The sequence below is a fragment of the Diabrotica virgifera genome, chromosome 8 (assembly GCF_917563875.1).
Source record: "Diabrotica virgifera virgifera chromosome 8, PGI_DIABVI_V3a".
Classification (NCBI taxonomy): Eukaryota; Metazoa; Arthropoda; class Insecta; order Coleoptera; family Chrysomelidae; genus Diabrotica; species Diabrotica virgifera.
The window spans coordinates 157,087,336-157,111,898 of NC_065450.1; the positions used below are offsets into that span (position 1 = coordinate 157,087,336).

General features: G+C 35.3%; 2 protein-coding genes across 11 annotated transcripts in view; both read left to right on the forward strand.

Annotated features, from left to right (window-relative positions):
- LOC126890298 (collagen alpha-1(X) chain-like) overlaps positions 1 to 24,563 on the forward strand; it is a 342,832-nt gene that overhangs the window by 298,376 nt on the left and 19,893 nt on the right. The gene's annotated exons all lie outside the window — the stretch shown is intronic.
- On the forward strand, positions 20,498 to 22,413 carry LOC126890355 (protein SCAF11-like). Of its 10 annotated transcripts, none has more exons than XM_050659227.1 (4): positions 20,498 to 21,234; positions 21,303 to 21,575; positions 21,610 to 21,711; positions 21,814 to 22,413. In XM_050659227.1, exons 1-4 carry the CDS (start codon positions 20,949 to 20,951, stop codon positions 21,990 to 21,992), a joined length of 840 nt encoding a protein of 279 aa, XP_050515184.1. In that variant the 5' UTR covers positions 20,498 to 20,948; the 3' UTR covers positions 21,993 to 22,413. The 10 variants fall into 10 exon arrangements, with proteins under 10 accessions (XP_050515184.1, XP_050515186.1, XP_050515185.1 ...); XM_050659229.1 differs by having other exon boundaries at positions 21,372 to 21,575; XM_050659228.1 differs by having other exon boundaries at positions 20,498 to 21,200; positions 21,235 to 21,609; positions 21,678 to 21,711.

A 24,563-nucleotide genomic window follows, 5' to 3' on the forward strand; every position in this document is an offset into this window, starting at 1 on the left:
ATACGAAAAACCCATACATTCATGTCCAAACAAATGAGACTGACCTTTTTCTGGTGAACTGAAAATGTCCTCACACAAGACCCGTTTCCTGCTATCCTTGGCTGCGATCAAACCTCGTCCTGGCTTCCAGTAATGTTCTCCTTTGAAAAACTAGCTCGAATAGCTCTCGTTCCTGCTTTTGTCGTGATGCTGTGTTCTACCTTTTTCGAAACTGCTATCAGCTACCGGGACACTCTTGGCTCAAGGAGGTTCTTTTACTCTCGACCTGGCCTACTTCTCGTTCCACGATAGATACTCCACACTCACGGAACTACCGGCTTTCTCACTCTCCGTACACTACCGTCTACTACTCGACTTCACTTCTCGACAGCTCAAAACATTCTGATCTCTATTTGTCATTCATTCCCCTACTTTCTAAATATCCCTTCCAGATTCACAAATCAAACTTCCACCACCAACTCTCATTCGCAGTATTCCTCAAAACCAATTTTTAAACTTTCTAAATATGCTTAATGGATTTCAAAGAAAATAGTTAATTCCCATTCTAAAATTACTTTCTACTATATACAAATTTTAATGACCTATTCTCTATTTCCACTTAGTCTTATTTAGCATCGGCTAATGACCGATCCTTCCGCGAACAACGATAATGACCTATTAACGATTTCACTTGAGTCTTATTTAATCACTTCTTAAAATTAAATATAACAATTTGTTGTATACAGGTTGTTCTAAATTTATATGCCCGAGGTTGAGAAAATTAAAAATATTTTATATTAAAGTGAATTTTGTTTATAATTATCAAATTTTAATTTTTATATCAAATAGAAATATAACAATATATATATATATATATATATATATATATATATATATATATATATATATATATATATATATATATATATATATATATATATATAAATATATATACATAAACTTATTCAACATTTGTCAAAGTACTTAGAAATATCAAATCTGTCAACTGAGCCCCGAACAAGTTGATTTCATTAAAATTTATGTTCCAAAAATTTTTCTAAAATTATCTTTTAAAAATTTGTCCAAAAAATGTTATTGTGCTTTTTTAACCCCCCATTACACGCGCTATGAGGGAATCCCTCACCATATTTGTTTATAACCAATGAAATTGTGTAAACTAATACGATAACCTTAAGCACCCAGGAATGCCTTTAGCATGGTTCATGAGAGGGTATGAAAAAGTTATAGAATATTTCAGGCGCGCAGTGTGCTGTGTGATAGTTGAAAGAAGAGACATCCCTCTTCAAGTGAGGGAATTCCTCACTGCGCGTGCAAACACGGTGAAATCGCGTTTCTGTTACCTCAAAGAAACTTTTAGGTTTGTATTTAATGTTTAGGTAGGTTTAATTAAAATATTATTGTTTTGATTAGGTTAGGAACAGTGGCACACCGAGGGGGGTTTGAGGGGTTAAAATCCCACCCAGAGCATATAGAAATATATATAAAAGAAAGTAGGAAAATGTAACTTGTCTTTCACAAATAATACAAAAAACTTTCGGTGCCCAAGCAAACCCCCCTCCCCACCCCCCAGAGGAAAATTATTGGTGCGCCACTGGTTAAGAACTCATTTTTAAATTTACCTATTCTAATTGGGAAATAAGCCACAATTTAACTTGAAAAATTGATTTTATTGACGTTTCGAATTCCACCTCGGACGTCGTTATCAAAATACAAAATATTAATAGTTAATTACATAAATGCCACAAGAAAATAGCTTCAGAACAGTTGTTAATTTTAATTTGTATTTTTAGTAAAATGAATTCGCGTAAAGAACGTTAATTTATTCAGTGGCTTGCTGAAATTGAAAATTAAGAAAACTTGCTTTTGATCTATATTATTTTTACTTTTGTTTTGTTAAATTAATAAAAAAAATTGGTTTACGAGACTTTCTATAATATGTGAGTACAACCAATTTTATATTTATAGATGTTGACATTCATTCTTCCTCGAAATAAGTCGAATTTATGTAGGTGAGGGCGACGCTCATACGCGTGCAACCACGTCACAATACAAGACGCGTGTAACGGCGGGTTAAATAACTCCGTCAATTTTTAAGACATAAGGTTCAACTGAAAACCATTTGAAAGTCAATTCCAAGGTTTACTAAACCGCGTTGAATTTAATCTTTAAAACCCTTAACTTTTTTTAAAATAAAAGGTTAAATGGCCCCGGATACATGGTTCTTGCATCAAAATTTAAGATTTAAACGTTTCTATATCGGTTATTTTCTACCCTACAAAAATAGTAGAACTGGTAAAATATTCAATATAGAAAAAAACAAAATTTGATTTTATATGATTTTTTACGTTTATTGAGTATTTTTGGAGTTATTATCAAAAGAAAATGAAAATTACGATAATTTTAAAAATTCTGATTTTTTAAATTATACCTCTTTTTTTAAATATGCATTTTAAACCGGTTAAAAATGTTGAACTCATTACTTATGGTCATAGGCGTAACCAGGGGGGTTTTGGGGTTATAACCCTCCCCCCCCCCATTGGGATGTACTTTGAGCTCTATACGCTTAACACCATAGCCCTCAGAGACCTTCCAGTAGTTGTAACCCCCCCTTTCAGGTAGTTGTAACCCCCCCCCTTAGGATCATCCTGGTTACGCCTATGCTTATGGTAATATAAAGAAATTGTAGTAAGGATTACGATAAATTTTAATTTTTGTGGAAAAGACGTATGTTTTATTTTTCACTTTTTCCTAAAAAATTCGAAAGGGGTCTCATATTCTCATCATAACTTGCGCACTTTTAATGCTATTAACTTCTTGTGGGGCTCATTTGATAGATATTCCGAAGTTTTTGACAAGTGTTTGAGTAGGGATATTTTATAAATGCATAGTTTTCCCTTTATCTAAGATTGAATACTTATATTTGAGTACTCGTCGAAAAAAATATACATTCAATTACCCATAACTCAGTTTGAGTTAACATTAATTTAGTTCTTCAAGTGAGGAGGGTATTAAATTTTTTATTATCTTTAATTTTAGTAATAATAACTTTTTTGTAAAAGCTTACAGTTTTTGAGTTATACGTGAAAAACAGCTTTAAAACATGCCTTTTTTACGAAAAAATCAAATTTTTGATCTTTAATAACCCAAAAATTATTGATTTATATTAATAACTTTATGTAACAAATGTTGCTTATAATTTGTCCCTCTATCGTCTAGTGGTATTACTTTTAATAAAATAATTTTCACCCCCGGGAAAGGGTGGCATCCACCCCCAGGGCAAAAGCGCAAGTTGGCATCATGTCACCTTTGGTCCTTGAGGTATCCTCTAAATACTCACCAATTTTCATGAAAATTGATGAAGGTCCAACGAAATCGGAGTTGAAAACCTTCACTTACTGCACTAAAGTTAGAATTTTTAAATGTCAAAATTCTAAAAATTGTAAAATAGAAATGAATTCCAGTGACGAATAGTGTCGAAGAACACAACAAACATCGCATTGAATTTGAACTTGCTCCTCCCTGATTTTTTACTTTTAAAGAAACTGGAGTTTTCCACTTCAAGTATGGCTGATTGGTTTTAGGGTGACTCAAAAATTCATGTTTCGTAATAATTTATGATCCTAGAAAAAAAAAGTCCTTTTCAATTCATCCCTGGATGTTAAAGTAAATATTTTTACAGTATATCTTTAGCTCTGTGCTTAGGTGTCTGGGCACAACCTTAGCACAAACTTTTTTATGTGTACTTCGTTATGAAAAATGTATCTATTAATTTCTATATTAATGTCTACTTGTCAAGCAATGGCTCTAATACTTAAACGATGTTTTTTAAACATTTCGGTCACTTTTTAAAGTTCATGCCACGTTTGGCGCTCGTCATCTTTAACATCCCTCATTTCCACCTTAGAATATTTGTACCACTTAAAGTATCTGGCAGGGAATAATTAATCATCCTCGTAAAGTCTATTCACGGCTTCCCGATGCGGAGTTTCAGAGTTTTAATAAAAACTTTAGATTCGCTCTTTGCACGCGAAATAAAAACTTTACATGTAAATTAAAGAAAATATCGCCGGTCCGGAATAAGAATGATGTAACTGCAAAAAGCCAAATTTTGCAAGGAGAGCAAAAAAACGATTTTTAAATATTTAAAATAGGGATTAAATGAGGAGTAATCGTCCAGGAGCATCGGTATGGCATGTACTCTTACAATAGAATAGAATAGAAATATGCTTTATTGTCATGAAAAATTTAACAATTTTATAGACAAAGCTTACAAGAATCATAAAAATAAGAACAATAACAAATAACAAATACAATTTACTAAAATGATATAAATCGTCTACATAAATAAAAATAATGAAGATAAACAAAAAAAACAGTAACAACCTATTGCAAAATTAAAAAAAAAAAATTTGCAAATTGCATAATCTACCTTAAGAAATTTAATAAGTTAAGTTAAGCTGCTGCATATGACACTCAAATATAGATTAAGATTATACTTATAAATAAGAATACTGTACTTTCTTAGTTATTGGTTAAGAAACTCTGCTGTTGAATAATATGGTCTTTCAGATAAATAGGCTTTAGTCATTTTACGGAACTTGGAGAAAGATGTTGCAGATTTAAGTTGTAGAGGGAGATGGTTGTAAAGTTTTTTCGCAGAATATAATATAGATTTCTTTACTAACTCACTGGACGGGATCGGTAAATAGATGTCAAAGGTAGAATTTCTGGTGGAATAGTCATGTCTAGGTCTTGCTGGAAAGACATGTAGATGTTTACGAATTAAGCAAACAGTTTCTAAAATATATAAAGAAGGTAGTGTTAGAATCCTGTGATCTTTGAAGTAGCTTCTGCAATGTGTTGTTCTTCTGAGGCCAAACAGATATCTTATTGCTCTTTTTTGTAATTTAAAAATAACATCAGATTGGGCAGCCGTACCAGAACCCCAAAAAGGGAGACCATATCGAAGATGTGACTCGAACAAAGAAAAATATGTTATTTTGGAAGAGGCTAAATTCATTTCCTTTGAAACAGATCTTATTGCAAAGCAAGCTGAGGATAGTTTCTTGCTTAACACATCAATATGAAGGGACCATTTCAGATTGCTATCTAAAAAAATACCAAGAAACTTTACAGAATCAACGATACTGATCTGGCTGTTATGAAGAGGTAAGGGTTGAAGAGCTCCTTTATAGGACAATGCTACTGTTTTATCTACATTAAAAGAGAGTAAATTTGAATCGGACCAAGATTTTATTGTAAGTAGATCAGAAGTTATAGTAGCATGAAGAGTTGCGATATTTGAGTTGCTCCAAGTGATACTGGTATCATCAGCAAAAAGAAAAACTTTGCCATCGATTTTTAAGCTAGTGATGTCATTAATAAAGATAAGGAAAAGTAGAGGACCCAATACTGAACCTTGTGGTACCCCACATACAACATTTTTGAGACTAGAGTCTGTATCATTTGCTCTAACCAGTTGTTTCCTATTATCCAAGTAAGATTGAAACCAGTTCGAAGAAATACCTCGAATTCCGTAGAAATCTAGTTTTTTTATCAAAATGTCGTGATTCACACAATCAAAAGCTTTGGCATAATCACAAAAAACAGTGGCAGTGTGCAGATTATTGTTTAATGCTTGATAAACCTCATGTAGTACAGAAAACATGGCATCTGTGGTACATTTATTATTTAAAAAGCCGAACTGATTTTGTGATAAAATATTGTTATCAACGAGAAAGAACATAAGTCGGGCTTTTATGAGTCTCTCAATAATTTTGGAGAGTACCGGTAGTAATGCAATAGGTCTATAATTGCAGGCATTTGATTTTTCATCACCACGATGGCTTTTATTCTTATCCCTGTTGGTTCGAATTTCAAATTCTTAATTTCCTGATACCTGTTTTATCAAAAATCTTGGAAAAACTTCTCCTTAAACAATTGTCCCCAGTTCTCCTTAAACAATTATCCCCAGTTATAGAAGAAACATACACGTATAGATGTCCTCTTAAAGCTATTTAATGAAATTTATCAGTCGGGTAACATACCCAATGAATGGTTGACTTCAACATTTATTTGTCTTCCAAAAAAGAAAAATGCTAGAGAATGCACCGACCACCGTACCATAAGCCTGATGTCTCACACACTTAAAATGTTTTTAAAGTTAATTCATAAACGCATTTACCAAACACTTGATATGGATATTGAAGAAACGCAATTTGGATTCCGTAGAGGCGTAGGTACCCGTGAAGCTCTCTTTGCATTCAACGTACTAATCCAGAGATGCTTGGACGTGAACCAGGATATGTACGTCTGTTTCATTGATTACAACAAGGCTTTCGATAAAGTACGCCACAAACAACTAATGGACGTCCTTTAAGCAAACAAATACAATACAATGACATTCGAATTATAACAAATCTATATTATAAACAGCAAGCACACATACGCATTAACGAACACACATCAGAAGAGTTCGAAATTAAAAGAGGAATGCGACAGGGGTGTGTATTGTCACCACTACTATTCAATGCATACTCTGAAGAAATTATGAAAAGAGCCCTTGAGGGAGAAAGAGCAGGACTAACGGTAAATGGAACGCCAATTAACAACATTAGATATGCGGACGATACTATCATAATAGCAGACAACCTTAAAGACCTTCTTCTTCTTCTTAACGTGCCCTATCAAGTCCCCTTGACGTTGGCGATTAACATGGCGAAACTGTCTCTGTCTCGAGCTATTCTAAATAGGTGTTCTGCTTTCTTTATTCCTGTCCACTCCCGGATATTCTTCAACCAAGAAGCCTGCTTTCTACCAATTCCTCTGCGTCCTTCGATTTTACTCATCAGAATAAGTTGAAGAATATTATACCGGTCTCCCCTTACTACGTGTCCAAAATAGGCCATCTTTCTATATTTGATACCTTAAAGACCTCCAAAAGCTAATGAACAAGTTAGTTGAGTATGGAGAAGAATATGGATTATCAATAAACATCAAGAAAACTAAATTCATGAGGATATCAAAAACCCAAAATAATGATGAAAGCCTGACAATTAAAGGTAAAACTTTAGAACAAGTAGAAAACTATAACTCTCTTGGCACAATAATTAATCACACAAAAGATTACTCCAAAGAAATCAAAGTTCGAATAGAGAAAGCAAGAACAAACTTCAATAAAATGAGAAAGGTACTTTGTGCAAGAGAACTGAAATTAGACTTGAGAGTTAGGCTGGCAAGGTGTTACATTTTCTCGACTCTGCTTTACGGGATAGAAGCATGGACTTTTAACGCATCGACTACTAAAAAGTTGGAAGCATTTGAACTGTGGGTGTATAGAAGAATCCTGAAGATATCATGGACCGAGCATACAACAAACAACGAAGTCATGAGAAGAGTCAACAAAAGACTGGAAATATTTGAAACCATCAAGACACAAAAGCTGCAGTACCTGGGGCATGTTATGCGTAATGAGAGATACAACATACTTCAGTTGATTATACAGGGGAAAATCCAGGGCAAGAGAAGTGTAGGAAGGAGACGAATTTCGTGGTTGCGTAACTTGAGGGAATGGTACGGATGCACATCAACCGAACTGTTTAGAGCAGCAGCATCTAAGATCAGAATATCCATGATGATTGCCAACCTCCGTCGCGGAGATGTCACGTGAAGAAGAAGATAGAAGAAAGAAAACTAATTCCCCAAAACAACCAATTTGGGTTCAGAACACAACACGGAACGATAGAACAGGTACATAGACTGGTAAAACACATCAGAAGTGATCTAGAAAATAAAAGGTATTGTTCTGCTGCATTTCTGGACATTGGTCAGGCCTTCGACAATGTATGGCATGCTGTTATGCTCTTTAAACTAAAGAAAAACCTTCCCATCCTTTTTATCAAATCCTAAAAAGCTATATTTCCAACCGACATTTCCTAGTCAAGCAGGATAATGAATACACAAGCCTAAGACCAATAAAAGCCGGAGTACCACAAGGAAGTGTCTTGGGACTGATATTGTACTTGCTCTACACTTCTGACCTACCCACAAGTAACAGAACAACGTGTGCAACTTTTGCTGATGACACGGCTGTACTAGACTCTCACCATGATCCAAATACAGCATCTAGAACCCTTCAGAAAGATCTTAATAATATACAAAGATGGCTTAAAAAATGGAACATAAAGGCGAATGAGAGTAAATCCACCCATGTAACATTCACCATGAAAAGACAAACATGTCCATCTGAAACGCAACTCCCACAAACCAATACTGTGAAGTACCTAGGAATCATCTTGATAGGAGATTAACTTGGCAAAAGCAAATTTTTTACAAAAAGAAAGCAACTAAGAATAAAATTCCGAGAAATGTACTGGATCATCGGTCGTAAATCTCAACTATCTCTTGAAAACAAACTGCTGATATATAAAACTATATTAAAACCAGTGTGGACCTATGGTATCCAACTTTGGGGGACAGCCAGTCAAACTAACCTAGAAATACTGCAGAGATTACAGAACAAAGTCCTTAGAACAATGCTGAATGCCCCTTGGTACGTGCCAAACTATGTGATAGAGGACCTCAATGTGCCATCCATAAAAACAGTGATAACAGAATATTACAAAAAATATTCTAAGAGACTAGAATCTCATCCAAACGAGTTAGCCAGCAACCTCACTGATGACCACAGTGATTTACGACGCCTGAAGAGATTCAAAGTAGCAAGAAGATTCGAATAATCTGTATTAACAAAACTTATTTTAACTTGTTTTAATTTAATTTATGTAAAGAGGGTGATCACTGCATCTCCCTCTACAGGTCAAATTTTTCAATTTTTGTCAAATAATTTACCTATTGTTCTTAGTTAGGGACAGATTGTAAATATTACAACAATAAAAAAAAATATCTTAATTTAATACCTTATTTTCAACCTATTTTTGGAGTTACGTCATTCTTCTTCTTCTTCTTCAGCCTGTGTTCGTCCACTGCTGGACATAGGCCTCTTCCATTTGTTGGAATAGGTCTATGGAAGAGGCCTATGTTACGTCATTATTCATCTAAAATTTTTTAAATATTTAAAATAGTGATTAAATAAAGAGTAACCGCCCGGAGCATCGGTATGGAGTTTATTCTTACAATGATGGCTTTTAGTTTCATCCCTATCGGTTCGAATTTTATTATCTTAATTTAATCCCCCCATTCTCAACCCTCTCTACAGTTGCGTCATTGTTGATCTGAAAATTTTTCTGTAAAAAAAACTATTTTTAAATATTTAGTATGCCGTTTATTCTTACATTGATGGATTTTATTTTCATTCCTATTGGTCCGAATTTCATTATCTTAATTTCTTCTTTCTTCTTATTTCGTCTAGCCATTCACATCCACATCTGAACATAGGCCTCTTCAAGTCTTCCTTTCCATTGTTTTTTGTTGTACGCTACTTGTAGCCAATTTTTCCCGGCAGTTAGTTTCAGATCATCTGTCCATCTCATAGGAGGTCTGCCTCTGGGTCTTTTGTGTTGGTATGGTCTCCAGGTCAGAATTGTCCTGTGCCATTTGTTTAGATCGCTCCTAGCTACATGTCCAGCGTATTCCCATTTCAATTTTAATGATTTTTGTACCACATCGGTGACTTTGATATTCTGCGTTATCGATGTGTTTGTTTTCCTGTTCTTAAGTGATATGTCAAGCAATGCTCTTTCCATGGCGTGTTGAGTGACTCTGAGTATGTTCATATTCTTTTTTGTGATTGTCCATGTTTGTGCCCTATATGTTAATATCGAAATAATGCATGCATCAAAACTTTAGATCTAACATGTAGTTGAATTTGCTGATTTCTGAGTATATAGTTCAGTTTGCCGAATGCTGCCCATGCTAACTTTCTTCTTCTTTTTATTTCTTCCGTTTGAATTTCCCTATTTAGTATTATTTTTTGTCCTAAGTATATTTATATTCTTCAACTTTTTCTATAACTATGTCGTTTATTATTGTCACGGTTTCTTCGGAGTGCATGACTTTTGTTTTGTTTAAACTACTCATTTTCAGTCCTATTTCAGAAGATTCTGTGTGTAGTTCTGAAAACATGGTTTGCAGTTCTTGTAGGTCAGTAGCTATCAGGATTATGTCATCCGAAAATCATAGATTGCTGATGTAGCGGCCATTGATGTTTATTCCCTTATATTTCTAATTTAGATTTTTAAACAGGTCCTCCAAAACTAAGGTGAACAGTTTGGGTGATAGAGTGTCTCCCTGTTTGACTCCCCTGTTTAATGGTACAAGGTTCGTGTATTTATTTTCATTTAGGTAGTATGTAGCTGTTGCTTGGTTCATAGTTTCTTTTATTAAGTTAATATAGCTGCTGTATATTCTACAATTTTGCATTGCGTTTATTACGGCCCTGTGTTCTGTAGTGTCGAAAGCTTTTCGTAGCCTACAAATTCTATAAAAACTGGAAACTTGTATTCGCTATATTTTTATATTAGTATTTTTGTGGTTTACAGGTGATCGGAAGTTGAATAGCCTTTTCTTAAACCTGCCTGTTCATATGGTTGGTATTCATCTAATTTTCTTGTTAGTCGGGTAGTTATGACTTTGGTGAGTATTTTAAATAGGTGTGATAGTAGACTGATGGGCCTGTAGTTTTCCAACTTTCAATTATCACCTTTCTTGTGGTCTATCTTAATTTAGTCCCCCATTTTCAACCCTATTTACAGTTGCGTCATTATTCATCTTAAACACGGTCTAAAATGGTGCGTCTTTCAATAACGGCGCAGCTACTCTGTAGTGGCTCTGCACATACAGTTGAGTCCCTGAATCTTTACCCGTGCGTCATCACTTATAGCATACGAAATAAGTCGATGAAAAGACGGAAATTGAAATTTACTAAACGCAACAGCAAGTGACAGTAACTGACTTGCTGTTGCTTTTAGCAAATTTCAATTTCCGACTTATTATCGACTTATTTCGTATGCTTTAAATGATGACGCACGGGTAAAGATTCAGGGACTCAACTGTAGTTACAGTTCTGCCGCTTTTGTATTATCTGTATACACACTATAGAGTATTTTAGAAGTTAATTACGCAATAAACAGGAACTGACAAAATTTGCAGTTACGTCATTATTATTCCGGACCGGCGATGTAATAAACTAATAAAAAATCTATTTTTAACCAAAATATTAATTCGATTGTAAATTCGCAAACTCTGTTGGTTGGTGTGTGCGTTGCCGTCCCTGCAATAATGCGAAGCAAATCTACCGATGGATTCTCATATAGTTTAATCTCTCGAATCCAAATCAGAAAACAGCATTTCGATATCTTAACTCATCTTGTAGATAACCGACCTCAAATTCGAAAGTTGTGACATCATAACCTTGCATATCGTTTAGCGTTTATAGCTGATGCCAGGGTAGAATCGTTATCGTGCTCATAGACCAGGGCGGATCTGTAAAAATATTAGTACATTTGGACGTTGAGAGGTGACTCAAATTTTTTTGCAGAAATTGCTTGAAAATAAATCAAATAATAATATTTGAGTTATCCTCCCTCTCAAAAAGGTCCGGAACATTGTTTAAATAATCAAAATGTCAAAAAATTAAAGAAAAATTTGATTTTTTTCTTGGTTTTTTGATTATAACTTTAAAAGTATTCATTTCCGAGAAAAGTTGTACTGACATAAAAGTTGCGTAATTAAATTTCATATAATATAGAATTGGTTAAAAATTTAAAAAAGAGTCACCCTTGTTGCAAAATAGCAATAATTTTGAAAAAAACATACAAAAACAAGTATTCGCATTTTACGTTTTTCAACCATTTATGCTACATTTAGGACCTTCATGTTTCACCCTGAAAAACTATATGATACATTAAAATAATACTGTAAATTTCATTAAAATCGGTTCAATAGACTTTGCAAAATAAATTTTGCAATCCACCTTTCGTAAAAAAAAATTATTTTTTCAAAATGTTACAGGACTGAAAATAAAGCAGATAGCAAGTTGAAAAATTTTTTGCGTATAGAAGTGTACTGTACCTTTCATTTGCAATTTTACAATATTAAAATAGATTAACACCACGGCGTCAGGATTTTTTTTAAATAAACATTAATTTTATTGGTGCTACGCGCAGGACAGCGGATAGTTTGCTCTGATTGGGCATTCCAATGACCTTTCATAATGATTGATACATTTTAATTTTTATTACATTTCGATATAAATAAATAAATTTGTTTATTGCAAAATAAAAACACATACTCTATCCTTTGAAATAACACTTTTATTAGCAAAAACTTTCTTTGTTCATATATTTTAACTTAAATAATAAAATTTTATTATTTTTAAGCATATGCAACTGTTTAAACAATATTTCACAAACAATAATAAAATTAGTTTGATTTTTGTGGAATTAAAATATTAAAATACAACAAAATATAGAGTAATAAAGTAATATATTAGACAAAGATTGGAAGAAATTTTGGTGGAAATCAACTTGTGTGAATCGAACACCTCAGTCCTGCGCGTAGCACCAAAAATTATTGTTTATTTCAAAAATTTTCTGACGCCGCGGTAATTAATCGATTTTAATTTTGAAAATTGCAAATGAAAGGTACAGTATACTTCTATAAGCAAAAAAAAATTCAACTTGCTATATGCTTTATTTTCAGTCCTGTAACATTTTGAAAAAATGATTTTTTTTGCGAAAGCTGGATTGCAAAATTTATTTTGCAAAATCTATTAAACCGATCTTAATGAAATATACAGTATTGTTTTACTGTATCATAAAGTTTTTCTGAGTGAAATATGAAGGTCCTAATTGTTGCATGAATGGTTGAAAAACGTAAAATGCGAATACTTGTTTTTGTATGTTTTTTTCGCAATTATTGCTATTTTGCAACTAGGGTGACTGTTTTTTAAATTTTTAACCAATTCTATATTGTAGGAAATTTAATTACACAACTTTTATTTCAGTACAACTTTTCTCGGAAATGAATACTTTTAAAGTTATAATCAAAAAACGAAGAAAAAAATCGAATTATTCCTCCAATTTTTGACATTTTGATTATTTAAACAATGTTCCGGACCTTTTTGAGAGGGAGGATAATTCAAATATTATTATATGAATTATTTTCAAGCAATTTCTGCAAAAAAATTTGAGTCACCTCTCAACGTCCATCTCAAAACAGATGCGCCCTAGACTATCATGCGGATGTACAAATACGCGGTACGAGTGGTTTATTATTAATTTATGGATATACTTAAAACATACAATTCTAGATTGGTGACACTGTTAAAAAACGCATTAAACGTAATAGGTTATACTGTACGTAAAAAGACACTTAAAATTTAATATTTCAAACCGCGTTTATGAGACTTTGTTGTAATCGGCGAAAAATTTATTACACGACGTATTTTATTCCATGACGTAATTTATGTAATATTACGTAATTATTCAAATTAAATACGTAAATATACAAAGTTTTGGTTATGGTAATGATCAGCTGGTTTTATTCTATTATTAAGGATATTTAAATGGTTTATTCTATTTTTGGCCTACTTGAAAGCGCCAAATATTATTTCTGTAGTTAAAAATATTTACTTTAATTTTCTTTAGTCATTTTTGTCATTTAACAGAAAATTTAAATTACAGTTATTTTGAAAAATGATCATCAACATTGTTAATAAACACTTTAAAAATTACCGTACCCCATAGCTAGACACCATAAGTCCAGACCGGTTTGATTATTTTATTGTATGTGTGTAGGACGCTTCACCTGTGGTAAAAGGACCTGGTGAATATCTCCTGTCCTTCACACAAGAGGGGAACCAGCTTCTATAGTGGTTGATATAATTAGACTCTGATATTCTTTGTCGAGTCGAAGCAAGGTGTAAATCGGTGTTGAAATGATTAAAATACGTGTGAGATAATTAGTTTATTTAACACAAACACTAATATTTACAAGTATCGTACAAAATAATTATTATTGTTTTTACTACAACAAAAAAACATACATAAATTTGCTATGTGCAATTGACAGTAAAGTGAACCGCGATTTAAGAGTGAAACATGTGATTAGTAACAAGTGAGAGAAGATTCGCGTGAAAAACCGTGTAATGCGATAGGAAAATACGAGACGTGAATACTTTCAGAGTTGAGCGAGAGACGCGACCGATTAGCTCGGTAGTTGACGAATAAGTGGTTGAGAGACGAGAGACTAAAAACGACTTAGGCATAAGGATTCCTTTTTCCTTTGGGTCCCCAAAAAGAAGTGGAAATCATTTATCAATGTCCTATGCGTGTCTAATTTACGTTCAGAAATACACAGAAGATTTAATTTTGTCCGGCAGGGACAAAGCTCCCTATTGATTTTAGGAAACATAAATCTGAAAGGGGAGACAGTTTAAATCACACATTGTTAAGTTACAGATATAAAGATTGTTCTCAATTTCGACGGAGCCTCTGGGAAACAGGATATGTCTTAAATTCGAGTATTTTCATAAAGCAAGGGTCTTTGTATCGCAGACCACCCTCCAGAAGCAATGTTTTCTCGGAATTGGTTGATTTTGGAAGCTACAAAGGGCAGATGTGTTCGTTTGAAATTATCAATGATTCGACGAATTTTATTAAGATTCTTATATAAGTAGAAATTATAATTAGCTTTATGTTAGAAAATCTAACATAAATTGCCCCCCACGCCAGAGGAGGAAAAATAAATGTTAAGAGCAAGATAGAGAAAGAGGGAGCGGTTTTTAGTAAATTTGCTTGAGAGAAGAAGAGATTATGGGAAACTTTATCTTCAGTTGTGAGTTATTTGAAAGTGATATTTACAAATAAATTGCGAAACATCAAGAGATAATTCTTTACAATAATAAAACAAAAATGATTTTTTTTTTTCATTTTTCTTAGTGTATCTAATATTTTGTACAGAAGGATTTTGACCTACAAATCAGCTATTGAGTGTCGAGGGTAAATAATGTGTCATAAATTAAGTGGCGCCTTGGCCTGAGATGATGCGATGGGCAATGACGGTCAGTTTGTTGTGTTTATTTTTCAAATCTATTGTCAACCAGTGAAAGTGCGGGTGACTTGGGTACTTGAGTAGATAGAGGCATTGTCTAGTTATATAATGCTAGCGGTAGTATTTTGAGGGTAAGATCGGTTATTGAACTGTGTTTAGAAAGGGCAGAATTATTATTTTTTGATGCATAAAAAATGCGTTTATTCGTACTGCGGCAGGGGATATAATTTTGATATGGGTCGAACAAGATCTCCTGTACTAGTTCTAATCTTAACTGCACGTACGTTATTGTCTGAACCAGGGAAAACTTCTATTACTCTGGCAGTGGGCCATTTTAGTGGAGGGGAATTGTCAGTTTTCAACAAGACCAGATCATTTTCTCTAATGTTTTTATTTAATTTAGACCACTTTGGCCGACTATGTAATTGGCTCAAATATTCGACAGACCATCTTTTCCAAAACGACTGTTGTATCTGTGAGAGTCGTTGAAACAAGTTAAGCCTATTAATTGGAAGTTGTATTAAAGTTTTTTCAGGGTATGAAGTAAGTGTACTTCCAATTAAGAAGTGTCCAGGGGTGAGACACTGCAGATCAGAGGGATCATTCGATAAGGGGCAAATAGGACGTGAGTTTAGAATGGCTTCAATTTGCGTGAGAATTGTGCTGAATTCTTCAAAGGCGAGATTAGCGTTGCCTATCATTCGGCGAAGGTGATATTTGGCGCTTTTAATTGCTGCTTCCCATATACCCCCCCAATGTGGACTATGAGGAGGAATAAATTTCCAATCTATGAAATTTTGTGCAGCGAAATTTTGTATCTCTTTCGAAAAACTAGGGGATTTGAAAAACTCTCGTAAATCTTTGAGTTCATTTTTGGAACCAGTGAAGTTTGTTGCGTTGTCAGTGTATATAAGTGAAGGAAGACCTCGTCGAGCAATGAATCGTTTCAGGCAAAGCAAAAAAGACTCTGTAGAAAGAGAAGACACCAGTTCGATGTGTACGGCCTTTGAAACTAAACATACGAAAATGGCTATGTAACACTTTTGCATGGCAGCCCTTCTTAACTTTGAAGATTTAATAAAAAAGGGTCCACCAAAATCGCAGCCAGCATTTTGAAAGGGACGAGAAGGAGTAATTCTGAATTTGGGTAAATTTCCCATTATTTGCTGCAAGGGCTTAGCGCGAAATCTGAAGCATATGTGGCAATTTCTAATAATTTTTTTTAGTGTTCTCATCCCATTTAAAGGCCAATAGTTGAGTCTAACATTAGATAGTGTGGCTTGCGGCCCGGCGTGGCCTAGACGACAGTGTTCATGATTAAGTAACAAATCGACGACGTGTGAATTAGAGGGTAGTAGTATTGGGTGTTTTTGTTCGTAGGGGATGTTAGCATTTTCCAGACGTCCACCGACGCAGAGAAGACCTTCTGGATTTAAGAAAGGGTTCAGTCTTATTAAAGATTTATTTGTAGTAATCCCCTTAATTTGTAATTCAAGGAGTTCTTTGGAGAATTTTAGGGATTGTGTAGCCTTAAGCATTGATATTGAGGCGGATCGCAATTCGTCTGGAGATAGTGTGCCAAGTTTTTTATTAGCTGAGTGTCTTGTATTAAAAGAAAATCTGTGGAGGTAGGCAATAGTGTGTAACAACTTGGAATATGAGGAAAATTTAGAGAACATATTATTAAAAAATTCATCGGTTGTTGCGGTTTGCGGGTGTGTGCTCATAAGAGATGACAACCTTTCTTCGGGTAACGATACTTGGGTGAGTTTAGGATCGAATTTAGTCAGCTTTAATTCATTATTGAGCAGGAATTCGGGGCCTTTCCACCAAATACGAGAGTTTATAAATTCAGTAGCGGTCAAACCACGAGATAAACAATCGGCTGCATTTTCTTGAGAACGAACGTGCCTCCATGTGAAATTTGGAGTTAAGTCCTGAATTTGAGTTACTCGATTTGCTACATAGCTGTTCCAACGAGATGGGGAGGAATTTATCCAACATAAAGCGATTTGTGAATCGGTCCACAAATTAACAGAGAAAATATTAAGGCGATTTTGGAAAATGGAGTTTACCTTTTGTGTTAGTTTTGCTAACAATAACATTGCAGAAAGTTCCAATCTGGGAATTGACACAGATTTCAAGGGCGCTAGACGAGATTTAGATGCAATCAACGTGCAACCGACAGTGTTATCAGCGTACACGGTGCGAAAGTATAGAACAGCGGCTTGGGCCTTATTTGAGGCGTCAGAGAATCCATGTATTTCTGTTTTTAAGATTTGTTTGTCATAAAACAAGTGGCGAGGTATCTTTAGAGACTTTAGAATTACGAGATCGTCAACGAATTTTTTCCACTCAAAATTAAGATCTTTAGGAAGAGGATCGTCCCAATTTAATTTTTGGAGCCATAATTTTTGGATAAAGGCCTTTCCAGTGACAGTGAATGAGCCCAAGAGTCCTAGGGGGTCAAATATTTTGGCGAGTGATGAGAGCGCACTTCTTTTTGTGTAAATGTCGCTGGTAACTGGAGGGGTTGGAATGAAAATGGTAAAATAATCTTCTAAGGGGTGCCAAGAAAGACCTAAGACCTTGCTATTCAAGTCGTTTGAAGATATTTCATAACTTGATTGAGATGCGGGTATGTATTTGGCAGAGAATTCTGACGAGTTAGAGACCCATTTGTGAAGATGGATACAGTGGCAGCTTAACATGGCTTTTAATTCATGATAAGCGGATTCTAATTCAGCTAGACTATTTGTTCCATATAGAATATCGTCGACGTAAGTCTGATTTAACAATGCATCAGAACCACGAGGATATTTTGTGGCATAGAGAGTAGCTATTTCCTTCAGACATCGCGTAGCTAGGAAGCTAGAGCAAGTTACTCCATAAGTTACAGAAGTTAATTCAATGCATTTTAAAGGTTCACTAGGGTTATTTCTCCAAAGAATGTTTTGTAAAAATGTTTGATTGGGGTTAACGTTGATTTGACGATACATCTTTTCTATATCCGCGATAAAAACAAATTTAAATTGCCGAAAACGACATAGAATGTCAAAGAGGTCAGGCTGCACTTGATAGCCAGTGAGTAATACATCATTGAGAGAATATCCGGAAGTGGTTTTTGCGCTTCCGTCAAATACTACGCGCAATTTAGTGGTTACTGAGTCCTTTAATACGCAATGATGAGGCAAAAAATATTTGTTTTCGTTTAGCGAGTTTTGTAAAGTGAGGGGGACGTATCTGGCATGATTCAGGGAAATATACTGATCAATAAATTGTTTATATTCTTTAAATAGAGACGGATTATTTATCAATTTTTTTTCAAGGGATTCGAAACGTTTTTTTGCGATGGGGAACGATTCGCCAAGCTTAAGATGCTCGGATGGTGATTTTTGCGGTAAACTGATTTGAAATCGGCCATTTTTAAGGATTTTATGGTGAATATTAAAGTTTAGCTCAGCTGATTCATCGTCAGGAGACATTCTTTTTTCGAAAGGGCACTCTTCGGTTTCCCAAAACTTAGAAACAAGTGCATCAAGCTTTGAGTCTGTGGAATGGTCATCTCGGGTGTGAACGAATAGAGATATGTTTGCATTTGAATGAACCTTATTTGAAACATTACCCGCGATAACCCATCCAAAAATTGTATTGAATAGAGTGGGGAGGTTTTGCCCTAACCGTATTAGCCCTGGCTGTAAAATTTCGTAGTAAGCATCTGCTCCTATTAAAATTTCAATATTTGATTTCATATAAAAATATTTGTCAGCCAAAGTGAGATCTTTCGGTATATCAAATGTGTTGGGGTAGATGTGGAATTGTGGTAGCTGACAAGTTATTTTCGGAATGACAGCACATTCCAAGTTAAGATGGGTAGATTCTGAGTTGGGTGAATGTAGTTTAATCCTTGCCATTAATTTCGAAGTGAGGGAACCTTGTGAAATGCCACAAATTTGTATTTCTCTGCGGGAAATTTTTGAATTAATTCTATTTAAGAGATCTTTAGTTATAAATGAAACTTGGCTCCCAGAATCTAGTATTGCCTTAGCTAATATGGGCTTTCCCGAATTATCGATCAAACGAACTTGAACAGTGGCCAAGAGAACCGAACGTTGCGTGAAGGCTTTATTTGTAGCGCTTAGAACAATGTTAGGGTGGTCTTCATCTTCCAGAGGATTGTTGGAAAAAGATGCTTGGGCAATATTTGATTGGAGTGAATCAGTGGAGATAGTGGCATTTTTGGGGTGGTATGAAGGTCCGGGGGAATTTGCATTATTATGTGGATAAGAAGGACCTTGACTTCTAGTGATATTTTGTTGAGAAGATGGTACAGAGGGTGTAAATCTAGAAGAATTTGAATTTCTGTTACTTGAGCGATGATCGTCGGACTGAGAAGTATTAGAATAGCGAGAAGATTTTGTATTTGATGTATATGAGTCTTGATGCAGAAGAGTGTGATGCATTTGTGAACATATGGAGCAACCGCGAGAAGAGCAATTAGCAAGGGTGTGTCTTGTACCCAAACAGTTGAAACACATATGATTTGATCTCAAAAAGTTATATTTTTCCGAAATGGAAAGAGACGAAAATTGCCTGCATAAGTATATCTTATGCGCTGAATCGTTGCAGTAATTGCATTTAACATGATTACTAGAGGAGAGAGGTTCAGAAGTATTTGAGTAAAGAGAGGTGGCGTTAGATTTAGCTTGTGATTTGTCCCTTTTTGATTCAGGAATATTTGTGAGGTCTGCGAGAATGTTGCAGCGTTCATTGAGGATCTCAAAAAGTTCGACAATTGTGGGAGTGTAATTTCTATCTCTTCTTTCCCCATAATATCGTTTGGTGGCAAAATCGAGCTTTCTTGTTATTAAATTAATTAAGAGATAATCCCACGATTCGACGGGAACTTGTAGAGCCTTTAGGGAGTCAATATTTCTTTTTAAATCGTTTGTAAAATCACTTAGTGACCGATAGTTGCTCCTTGTGAGTGTAGGGAAATCTATGATAAGATTGATGTGAGAATTGATAATAGCAAGACTGTTGTCGTACTTCTTTTCGAGTATGTCAATAGCGAGATCAAAGTTTTCGTTAGTTACGTCAAGCGAATCAATTAAATTTAAGGGTTCTCCGCGGAGGGAAGATTTCAAATAAATTAGCTTTTGAGCTTTGGTGAGTGTTTGATTATCCTTTATAATGGAGGAAAACAATTGGTAAAATGAGACCCATTTACTGGGCTCACCATGATATATAGGAACAGAAACAGGTGGTAAGCGTACGTTGGAGTTAGCATGATTACCGTGTTGGTACTGAGAAGGTACCGAAGAAGAAGAATTAACTTTCGTGAATTGCGCCAATTTACCGTCAATTCGAGACATAGCAGAGAAGTATTTATTTTCAACTTCTTCTCTATTTTCTGTGTGCAAATCAGCATTTTTGTGAGTGTCTATCTTATTACAAATATCATTATAATTATTAAATGCATTAATTAAGTGCGTTCTTCTGTGACTAAGTTCAAATGTATCAGTTTGACTTTCGAGAAAATTGCTTATCCAGTTTACATTTCGTTCAAATGATGATTTGCATGTACCAATCTCCCTCTTCAGTGCGTCCATAATTAAAATATATAAAATTTAAAAAATTAAAATATTGATTGTCCAGTGACAATCTGTAAATATTGTGATTTTAACGGTACACAAAGAGAGATCGTGGTTGAAAATAGAGTGAGTATGTAGTGTAAAAAGAAATAAAAATTATGCAAAATATTTAAAAAAGAGATGAGCAGATATATATGAAAAATAAAGAGTAAACAAATAAATTGTCCTTTAAAAACACATGCGTACACAAACTTATTGAGTTAATGATAATATGTGGAGTAATATTTAAGGAAATAAAATAAAAGTTCATAAAGTTTTTTATTATTGCGATGTTACCTTAGTATGCGTCAAGAAAGCGTTGTTCTTGAAGAATGGGACGGTGTCAGCGTGGCGGCGGGCAGCGGGAGCAGCCCCAGGTCGAGGTGGAGGCGATCAGCGGGACAGCAACGGTCCAAGTTGGAGGCGGTCAGCGGGACAGCAAACGGTCCAAGGTGGAGGCGGTCAGCGGGACAGCGACGGTCCAAGTTGGATGGCAATCAGCGTGAGAGCAATGGTGCAAGGTGGGGTCGATCAGCGGAACAGCAACGGTCCAAGGTGGAGGCGGTCAGCGGGACAGCAACGGTCCAAGGTAGAGGCGATCAGCGGGACAGCAACGGTCCAAGGTGGAGGCAGTCAACAGGACAGCGACGGTCCAAGGTGGAGGCGATCAGCGGGACAGCAACGGTCCAAAGGTGGAGGCGGCCAGCCGGACAGCAACGGTCCAAGGTGGAGGCGATCAGCGGGACAGCAACGGTCCAAGGTGGAGGCGGTCAGCGGGACAGCGACGGTCCAAGGTGGAGGCGATCAGCGGGACAGCAACGGTCCAAGGTGGAAACGGTCAGCGGGACAGCAATGGTCCAAGGTGGAGTCGATCAGCGGGACAGCAACGGTCCAAGGTAGAGGCGGTCAGCGGGACAGCAACGGTCCAAGGTGGAGGCGATCAGCGGGACAGCAACGGTCCAAGGTGGAGACGGTCAGCGGGACAGCAATGGTCCAAGGTGGAGTCGATCAGCGGGACAGCAACGGTCCAAGGTAGAGGCGGTCAGCGGGACAGCAACGGTCCAAGGTGGAGGCGATCAGCGGGACAGCAACGGTCCAAGGTGGAGACGGTCAGCGGGACAGCAATGGTCTAAGGTGGAGTCGATCAGCGGGACAGCAACGGTCCAAGGTGGAGGCGGTCAGCGGGACAGCAACGGTCCAAGTAGAGGTAATACGATCACCGGAACAGCCGATAACGATTCGATTCAATTTCAACACCGCGAGCCTTGCTTCTGGGTATGCAGACGATTCTTTGAATCGTCCCACCAGGGGTACCAATTTATGTGTAGGACGCTTCACCTGTGGTAAAAGGACCTGGTGAATATCTCCTGTCCTTCACACAAGAGGGGAACCAGCTTCTATAGTGGTTGATATAATTAGACTCTGATATTCTTTGTCGAGTCGAAGCAAGGTGTAAATCGGTGTTGAAATGATTAAAATACGTGTGAGATAATTAGTTTATTTAACACAAACACTAATATTTACAAGTATCGTACAAAATAATTATTATTGTTTTTACTACAACAAAAAAACATACATAAATTTGCTATGTGCAATTGACAGTAAAGTGAACCGCGATTTAAGAGTGAAACATGTGATTAGTAACAAGTGAGAGAAGATTCGCGTGAAAAACCGTGTAATGCGATAGGAAAATACGAGACGTGAATACTTTCAGAGTTGAGCGAGAGACGCGACCGATTAGCTCGGTAGTTGACGAATAAGTGGTTGAGAGACGAGAGACTAAAAACGACTTAGGCATAAGGATTCCTTTTTCCTTTGGGTCCCCAAAAAGAAGTGGAAATCATTTATCAATGTCCTATGCGTGTCTAATTTACGTTCAGAAATACACAGAAGATTTAATTTTGTCCGGCAGGGACAAAGCTCCCTATTGATTTTAGGAAACATAAATCTGAAAGGGGAGACAGTTTAAATCACACATTGTTAAGTTACAGATATAAAGATTGTTCTCAATTTCGACGGAGCCTCTGGGAAACAGGATATGTCTTAAATTCGAGTATTTTCATAAAGCAAGGGTCTTTGTATCGCAGACCACCCTCCAGAAGCAATGTTTTCTCGGAATTGGTTGATTTTGGAAGCTACAAAGGGCAGATGTGTTCGTTTGAAATTATCAATGATTCGACGAATTTTATTAAGATTCTTATATAAGTAGAAATTATAATTAGCTTTATGTTAGAAAATCTAACAGTATGAGAACGTTGTTTGTTAAAAATAGACAACTTCGAGGTTCTGCCCAGTATCCCATAATGTTTACGAAATTTTAAGTTCAACTGTTGGCACTTTTTCCATAAATATATGGAGTCTCCATGTCAAAGTTTTCTGCAGATGTATTCTAAGGTATTTGGTTGTGAAATTGCTTGGTTACTTGGCGATATTTTGCAATATTTTGTAAATATGATATTATGTTGTGATTTATATTCATTGATTTTTATGCGCCATCTCTTTGTCCACTTTTCAATATTCCTTTGAAGAGATTCGGTAGCTGTTGCAGGATTATCCTCAGTAACTAACATAGCCGTGTCGTGTGCGAATGTTGTAGTTGTTACATTTAAATTTGTTGGTATATTATGAGTAAATATCAAATATAATATAGAACTCAGAACACTACCTTGAGGGACTCCAGATCGTACCGGGTAGATTTTTCAGGTCTCAGATTCATACTTGACACGGTAGTATTTTCCTTCTAAATATATGTATAATGTATAATGATTTTAGTAAAGTAAACATTTGGAACGTTCATTTTTATTTTAAAGAGCTACAACCCTGCATGCCATACTTTATCAAATGCCTCACTGACGTCAAGATAGAGTGCAGTATTTTTTTTCTTCAAAAGTTTTATTCACTATATCAAAGCTTCTATACAGGGTGAGGCAGATAAAGGGCCTATTAGAAATATCTCGGGAACTAAAGGTAAGAAAATAATGAAAATTGTAATATAGGCGTTTTGAGGTATGATCTATTTAATGGAAATATTTTGATCTCTGTGCTATTTCCGGTTATAACGGAAGTTAATGTAACTTCGTTTTTTTAAACGGTACACCCTGTATATTTTAACATTTTTGCATTCTCCTCGATTTCTTCTTTCTTAAAATATAAGGTTTTGTAATATTATACAAGGAAGGTTAAAAGATAATTACGTTTTCTTATTAATTTCGTAGCAATATTCGCACCCTGTCAGATTGTTGTTATTTGACATAATAAACTCTATTTATATTCAAATGATTTTTAATACAGTCTACTATTGTTAGGAATTATTAGTATAGTTAAATTTTTCATTTTAGTACACAGGGTTGGTCGAATCTCGGAATGAATATTTTCGGAGTTTTCTTAATTGGAACACCCTGTATTTTAGTATTGTAATGAAATGTTATTTTATGGTACTTTTTAGTTTTTAAGCATTCCCTATACCTAACTGCTTTAATTTGTGAGTTATTGGTGATTCACGCCAAACATTAATTGCAACACAAAATACGTAAAATTTTATTAGGTTGGCCGTGAAAATATTCAATCACAATAATAATTTTTTGGAAATAAATACATAATCTAAACTGATACCTAAAATTGCCAATAATGGTTGATATATCAAAATACCAACGAAGTTAAGACTGTTGGTACGATTAACAATTAAGCGAAAATTAAAGCAGTTAGGTATATGGAATGCTTCATAAGTAAAAAAGTACCATGAAATATCATTTCATTACAATACTAAAATATAGGGTGTTCCATTTAAGAAAACTCACAAAATACTTATTCCGAATTTCGACCCACCCTGTATACTAAAATTAAAATTTTATCTATACTAATAATCGTAAACAATAGTAGACTATATTAAAACTTACTTGAACATAAATAAAGTTTATT